Source organism: Bombus huntii, chromosome 3 (genome assembly GCF_024542735.1).
Source record: "Bombus huntii isolate Logan2020A chromosome 3, iyBomHunt1.1, whole genome shotgun sequence".
NCBI lineage: Eukaryota > Metazoa > Arthropoda > Insecta > Hymenoptera > Apidae > Bombus > Bombus huntii.
Window position 1 is genome coordinate 7226196 of NC_066240.1, and position 8226 is coordinate 7234421.

The window sequence follows — 8226 nt, forward strand, 5'->3', positions numbered from 1 at the left end:
CGATAGAAATGGCAGTCAGGAATACGCATTCGAAAATAAATGTACACAATTCGAATAGTTTGCGAGTAATTGAAATTTTCATTATAACAAGCTACGTAGATAATACGAAAAATGATCATAAAAAATTATTCGATTTCCAAATAACATCTTAAATTTGATCTGTTAGTGGTTAAATTTCATGATTTCTTAAATTGAACATTGCAAATGTGAAATATTCTAAATATTGCTTCCCCGTAAAAATTGAAAATAGATTCCAAACTTAACACTCATCAGACTATTTTTACGATTGGGACATTCTAATAGAATTAAAAAAATAAACTGTCTTCGAATGATCGATCCTAAAGACAGAACAGCAGAGTCTGTACTCTCTCAGATAAATAGTTCGCTGACGGGAAAAGCGGACAGAGCTCTTATACGAATTGGCTGAATTCCAAGGACTAAGTCGGCAGAAGCAGGACCTTCTTTCTTTGTCCTTGCTAGGTTCCTTTCATCTCTGACCGGGATCTCTTTTAGCTTTAGTTGAAGATCTGAGGAATAGTTGAGAGTTCGGCCGATAGTTGAACGAAGCGGCATTTCATTCCGCTGGAAATTCCGCGAAACATATAGGCGACCGCAATAGAATCGCTGGAGACTTCAATCTTTATCGGTGAATCGGACGCGAAATATTGCGAACATTCGCGAAATTCTTCTAGGCACGACGACCCACGCACTGCACAGACTTTGTTTACGAACGATGCGAACGCGAAACGTTGAAGTCGAAGTCTTCGTTTACGAATCGGTGGAGATCTGAAAGGAAAACTTTCGAGACGGGATGCCGCGTGCTCGTTTCCTTGCGAAAATTCACGAAAATTCCCCTCAAAGATCCCGCTATTGCGTCAATCTTTGTGCCTTAACATCTCTTTGCAAGTGTTGAAAAAGAATTTATATTTGATGTCGCATTTTGTTCGTGATATTTCGTATACTATATTGGAATAAACGGTGCGTTTTTGGCAGTGAGGATGCGTCCGAAACTTAATACGAGTAGATAGTTCGAGCAAAAGCTCTTTAGGAAAATTGTATTTCTGTTTCTTGAATAAATTCTCTAATTTTAGTGTGTTACAAGTTCTATTTGATGAAATTGGACGTAAAATTGGACGAATTTTTTTATATGCGTATATGATTGCACATGGTTGAAAGAATTATAGCGTTAAAGTAATAAATTAAGAGATATTATTAGGTCGCCCAAAAAGTTTCTTTCGTTTTATAAGGAAATAATGGATGCACAACATTTCCCGTTTTATACTATTTTATCGAATTACGTGTGATCCATTTTGTCTTATCAAAATAAAGACAACGTTCGACAGATTAGGTTTCATATTTGTATAAAGATGCGTCGTTGTAAAAGACATATCTATAAAAGAAAGACACTTTTCGGACAATCTAATACATCAAATAATTATTTAACTTACGTGTTTTATTTCTAACCTTCTTACTTTCGTGTAAAAAAATTGCTAGCACTAGTAACTTGTAATTTGCAACTAGTAAAAATACTGTTCATAATATTATCTCAAGTGTAATATTCGTGAAACGTATACCTGTATGTAAATATCTAAAACAAATATTCTATCGATTGGAAGTTACGATGCAGATAATTGTCTTAATAGAACGCAATTATGCACGCCACATGTATGACGAAGTTCTGGCATTTGTTTGACGGTTGACGTATCTCGTAAGAGACGCTATTATTTTTTAAAAAGATATGATGCATTACAAGTGCATCGATAGTTAGGCATTCTTGACATAATAATACATTACGATGTTCGAGGGATAAAAAATGCAGGAAATTACTTCTATACAAATGCCATCGTTACGTCGTATTTCTAAAACACAGGTGTACCCCATTAGCATTTGTTAATTAGTAGACCGCTATTCTTTAGTTTCGTATAAATATGTGGCAGTTTTTTTAGTGGATCAGTTGATTGCACGCAATTAATAACACGAAGCAAACATGGTTCCGAAAGTTTTGTACCTCCTGCTCATTGCCTGTATTTTTGGCACCGTCGTCCAGATGAGTTTTGCCGGCCCATCCAACTCATCTGAGACAGCCGTCTCATCCAACTCATCTGAGACAGTCGTCTCATCCAACTCATCTGAGACAGCCGTCTCATCCAACTCATCCAACACATCTGAGGCACCCGCCCCATCCAAGTCATCCGCCTCATCCAAGCAATCCGAGACATCCGCCTCATCCAAGTCATCCGGCTCATCCGAGTCATCCGACTCATCTGACTCCTCCTCCGATTCATCCGCTTCATCCGAGGTATGAAAATACGTACAAAATCGTACACCTAAGCTTCTACATCTATAACTTTTTTATTTATTAAACAAATTGTGTTTGCGGACAAAATAATTGTATTTATTAAATGTTTTCGTAATAAACATAAAATACCAATAATAGTATCCAACATTTTATCATAAAATAAATGTTGCATTCTGTTCCTTTTACGTCAAAAAAGGACTAATATGTTTGTTTTTTATTTGTGCAGTCAGAGGAAAAACCGGTGGTAAAACCTGTAGATAATCCTAAGAAACCTGGTGGTAAACCTGAGGATAAGCACAAGCGAAAACCACAAAAACCGCCCACCAAACAGGAAGGTAACCTCGCAAAGACTATTATTCTCCAAGATATCGTAAGTCTTCAAAAAATCGAATTCTTTTTTTCGTTTTTTTTAATTTTCTTACAATTTCTGGCGCAAATGGTTATTAATGTAAATGTTACGTACTTTCTGAACAACCCAGTAGAAGAATCACACGTGACACTAATGTCGCGTTAGGTGGTCGACTTACGTCAAATATACCGATAAAACATCTTCTCTACAGAAGCTGAAAACAAGACTGTGACGAAGAAACTCGAGATCGTGTTACCAACGATTCCAACTTTCTCCCCGATCCCAGGACTTAAATCGAACGTCGACAAAGCTAAAGACTTGGTTGCACGTCGTTTGAACAACGGAGGCAGTTTTGTCAACGCCGTTGCGAACAGTATAAGGCAGGCAGTCTATGCTGCTAAGCCTATCCTAGCCTTAGGCGACTTGATCAGTAAAATTATACGGGCATTCGCCGAGATCGCATCATTAAACCCAGTCCGACTCGGAGCTCTTGTTCTTCAGGAAGGTGTGAAGATTGCCACAAGTATCTTGGCCGCATCCTCTCCTATTCTGATAACTGGAACTATAATGGTTGGACGTTAAATAATCAATTACAATGTATTATAGTAGAACATTTACTTTATATGCAACTATGTATTAGTTTTGGTTGCAATTATATTTACGCATCATAAAAATGTTTGTTGTTCTGTTTCTTTCATACACCTTGTGAGACTTTTTAGCGAAGCTCATAAATGAATATGAAGATACCTGATATCGTTACTTTTTAAAAGTGTTTAATTTAAGGATTATTGGTACTTTGACTGGAAAAATATTGGATCCTTTAAAATAATTAATATTTTGTGCGATCTTTTTCTTCTTCCGACAACAATAGCTTTTTCGGGGATTTTGTAAAATAATTTATCCAAAAAAATTTTTTTTTTACTATTTATCTAGTGCTTTGCTTTTAATGTTTAAATAAATTAAATCAACAAATTATTTACGTTCTTTTAAATTGTTATAATTTTTATGATTTTTAAATAGTCATTAGAACTCTATTTAATAAAATATATGTAAAAAGTCTAAGTTTGAAGAATAATTGTTATCGATATAAATGATATTGAGTGATACATTCATATCAACTATTTGCTATGCCTTGTCAAAGCATTAAACACGTTCGTATTTTTTAAAATGAAAGTATACGATTTAGACATAAAAATTCGGGTACAGTTAACATTCAGGATCAACGTCTCCTTCAGCGTGCAACAAAAACGGAAAGGTAAATATGAGTTTTCACGGTCGCTGACCGATTCATCTTTCGGTTCTCCTAACAATCTGTTCCCACCTCATAAAATTGTCATCGTGCGTGCATAAAACATGAGGAGACGTTCAAGCACGCAGTAGTACAGCGCGAATCTACACCTGAAAATATAAGGAAAGATGGTATATACATAGTACACTATTGCTCAAAAGTATCAACATCTCTAAGTTTTACATCTAATTCGTAAAGAACTTTTCCAACGAGGTTCGTGCATACGACACGTATGATTCTTAATTCATATTCATCATGTTTCTCTTGTGACGCTTATAAATACTTTTTACGAACTTTCACATGGTTATTCTGCACGAGTGCAAAATCCTGATCGCTTAATCATACAAACGATTACTTATGCGAATTACCGTGTTTTATACGAAAACAAAAAATATCGTAATACTTATGAACGGGAGTGTATGTGGTAGCTCGCGGCATTGAATGCCTACAGGGTTGTCGATGAAGACTCCAGAGGTTTACGTTCGACGACAGGAGGCAACCTGAGGGAAACGAATGGCGCGGGAGAAGGAAAGGGTCGTTCGAGCGCGTATTTCCACCTTGCCGCCTCCATCGTGAACGCTAAAATACATTTTCCTACGAAGTGTCGTCACGGGAGGGCCTCCAGCTGCTGGTCGTGATATTCTACATGCGTAATGCTCGCGACGATATTTCCATACATAAATTTCATCCGGAAGAAAGTGGGCGGCTCAGTGGTTGCACGTCGACGCTGATGACGCGTCTTCGCGACGTGCTCGAGAATCCGTCCGTTGATCGCGGTTTGCCACCAGTTATCACAATCATTATTCTTTGTTTCGTGACGTCTTTCAGAAGGGTTTTGTTATCGTGGATCAGAACCTGTACGGGCAAATATTCTACAGCGATACAGCGTAAGTATTCGTCCTTTATCCTTTAAGGGAACGTGATACGGTATAGGTATCTTAATACCTTATTTTTAGATAAGTATACCGGACAAAAATAGTGAATAAACAGAATATACATATATTCCAATAACTATTAGATTGATTGATCTTCGTTTTCCTGTCCGATTTTATTCGCGGAGAGGCTCGTTCGCGATATATCGCGTCAATGACAGTCGTAATTTCTCGTTTTGACACGATAATCGACGCCACGAATCGGCCGATCGTCTATTTCGGTTAAAATAAGAGGGGTGGTTTGAATGATATTCACACCGAGTTAACAATTAAAATATCGCTTAATACTGGGTTATCAATTACAATATCACTATTTCTTTCCAACAATTTTTGAAGAATATAAATGTCTACGAATAAATGTAGAAAGTGTTCTTAACGAATCGTTATTCGGCGACGATGATGTCGGAGAGGAAGGATGGGTGGTCGCCGCCCCCCACCAAACTCGTCAGTGGAAGCGGCACTCGAGTACTTCTTATACCATGTTTCACCGTAATGAGCAATAACTCTAAGGAGTGTCCCAATTTTCAGTATGTATTGTATAATTGAAGGGCCTCCACAGTAACAAAAATCTCTAAATCTTAACCAATTAACGATTCCTTGAGGGTTCGTACAAATACGTCTAAGCAGACGTTGGACATCTTGGCCGTAGAATGGATTAGAATATATGATAAGGTCACGAAATGTAATATTTTCATTGTATATGCATTTTGTTAGAATTTAATCTTGGAATTAGGATTAATATTCTGTGGAAGACACAATGTTTATGTTGAAATAATACAATGTGATATTTATTAAACAATTATTTCGAGAGTTATAAATGTGCGTTCTGGAATGTAGACAGTTGGCTAGTTATTCACAGACTGGCTTAGTGACCATGGCCCTTGAAAAGGTTTAGATCCCCACTCTCTATGCAGTAATGAGTGTGACCTGTGTGGGTGTCTGTGTGGCGTCACATGTGCCACAGAACCTTCTAGTAGCTTCTCGACGTGCTCGTCTAGAATGTTCCATCCATATCCTCACGTTTCTTCCGGCCTCCTTTTGAAAAAGCATGCACGTGCTAACTGCCGTGGTGCATCTCACGAACGCACGCTGGTGGGGATGGCGCTGGCAACGAATGGAAGAATCTGTACGATCAAACACTCTATCCGCATGCGACTGATATCGTTGTATTCCAACACCCTTCCTCAACGATATTAGTCGCTTGATCATTGATTCTGCAAATTGCACTTCTGTAACAGAAAATTCAATTTAGTTGCACTTAAACCTTTCGCTCTTTAGGTGGAATCATGAGGTCCCAAGTCTTGTTATTCTTCAGCGAATCCATTTCCTCATCCATCGCCTTTATCCACAGTTCTGCATCTGGCCTTGATAGTGCCTCCTTTCGATCCTTTGGCTCTTCTAGGCTAACTGTCATGTTTAGTGCTCCCATGTACCTATCAGGAGGAATTCCTTTATTTAGTCTTTTTGATCGCCTTGGCTCTGAACCTTGAATATCTTCGGATTCATCTTTGGGTCCTTTTTCTTCAATAATTTCCTTATTGTTATCTCCTGTTTTATTTGCTGTACCTTTAGTAACGGTCTGTTCTTCAAAAATAATTTCTTCTGTCCCGGGTTCCTTATGAGTTTCAAGAAAGATCACATTACGGCTTATCTTTACTCTATCTGTAGCTGTATCGAGTAGTCTGTATGCCTTTGATTCTTCCGAATATCCGACAAACCTTAATTTTTCTGCTTTCTCGTCTAATTTTTTTCGACACTCTTGAGGTATATGTGCATATGCCATAGTACCAAAAGGACGAAGATTTTTGACGTCAGGTAGTTTAGAATACCATAATTCATACGGCGTCTTACCTGTGTGCTTTGTGGGTAGGACATTTTGCAGGTAGTTGACTGTGTGTATTGCCTCACCCCAGTACTTCTTGTCCATGTCGGCGTCAATAAGCATACATTTAGCCATTTCTATTAGAGAGCGATTCTTCCTTTCAGCGACTCCATTTTGCTGCGGTGAGTATCCTGCTGTATATTGAATCTTTATACCTTCACCATGCAAGTAATTCCTCAGGTTGTTGTTGACGTATTCCCTTCCTCGATCTGATCTTATTGCTTTAGGTACCTTATTTAATTGATTTTTCATCGATTGCACAAATTCTTTAATATATTTCGTGGTTTCATGTTTTGTTTCCATCAGATATATTTTTGTGAATCTACTGAAATCATCAATTATGGTTAAAGTATACCGTTTCTTACCTGGAGTTGCAGTCTGCATTGGGCCACAAACATCTGTATGTATGAGATCCAGAATGCTACTCGTCCTTGTCGTTGATTCTTTAGGGAAAGGTTTTTTCGTCATTTTCCCTTTTATACAGCACTCGCAAATTTCCCTTATTCCGCAGTCCTTTATCTTTATCCCGGTCGCAAGGCCGTTTTCTAATTGCTTTATCGCGTTTATATTTCTATGCCCGAAACGCTTGTGCCAGGTATGTTGACAGCTTTCGTTGTGTTGCTTTTCTTTCGTTGTGTAATATCGTAGAATAAATTTGAATTAGAGATCGGTTGAAAATAGAAAAAACCGTGTACGTCGTCCTTCTGTGGTTCGTTTACATTTAAGAGCGCCTATGTGACTAAAGTCACCTAGTTCTTACAGAGATATGAGAAAAACAATAAAGAACGCTAGAGCAGAAGGACGGTTTCGGGTTCAAGGAGCGATGACCGAGAGGTCAGAGTATGCGAGTCGAAAAGCGAGTGTGTTGCGAGAGTCAGAGCGAATTGAGTCGTTGAAGAGTAGAGTCGTTAGAGCTAATTGAGTCGTTGAAGAGTAGAGTCGTTAGACGTTTCGAGTCGTCGAAGAGTAGAGTCGTGAGAATTGATAGAGTTGTTAGAGAGAGAGAGAGTGTGTGTGTTAGATTCGTTGTGACGAGAGTGATCAAATAACTGTAAAGTTATTTGATATAGATACGAGTATTGCATTTAGTTTCCGTTAAATATCGTTCTCTGTCCAATTTATATCCGTATATTCAGTTTAATATTAATAAATTGTAAGTAATCGGGAAAAAATTTCTATCCTTATTTTCCGATATTACAAGTGGGGGCTCGTCCGGGATCGAATAGGACAGAAAACGACACCTTTTAGCGGAGCTATTTGTGCGGGAGAAGAAAAAAAATAGAATAAAATGGCGAACGTTGAAGACCTCGAGAAGCTGAGGACGAAAGAGCTGAGAGCGCGTCTCGCTAGCTTGGGGTTGAAGGTAACAGGAAGAAAATCCGAATTACGCGCGCGGCTACAGGCGGCCCTAGAAGGAGATGATGTATCGTCGGAAGAAGAGAGCTCCGACGAAAGTAAAGGCGAGGACGACAAACA

At 38.3% G+C, this 8226-nt stretch overlaps 1 protein-coding gene and 1 long non-coding RNA gene across 7 annotated transcripts in view; one reads left to right on the forward strand and one right to left on the reverse strand.

Moving 5' to 3' along the window:
- Window positions 1–1846, reverse strand: part of LOC126863412 (uncharacterized) — a 55247-nt gene extending 53401 nt beyond the window's left edge. For all 6 annotated transcript variants that reach the window (XR_007688849.1, XR_007688850.1, XR_007688852.1 and 3 more), the window contains exon 1: window positions 1449–1846. This is a non-coding gene — a long non-coding RNA (uncharacterized LOC126863412). The remainder of the gene's footprint in view (window positions 1–1448) is intronic.
- Window positions 1847–1928: 82 nt separating this feature from the next.
- LOC126863406 (uncharacterized) lies at window positions 1929–3324 on the forward strand. Its single transcript, XM_050613531.1, has 3 exons — window positions 1929–2299; window positions 2526–2634; window positions 2860–3324. Exons 1-3 carry the CDS (start codon window positions 1988–1990, stop codon window positions 3228–3230), a joined length of 792 nt encoding a protein of 263 aa, XP_050469488.1. The 5' UTR covers window positions 1929–1987; the 3' UTR covers window positions 3231–3324.
- Window positions 3325–8226: the final 4902 nt, after the last annotated feature.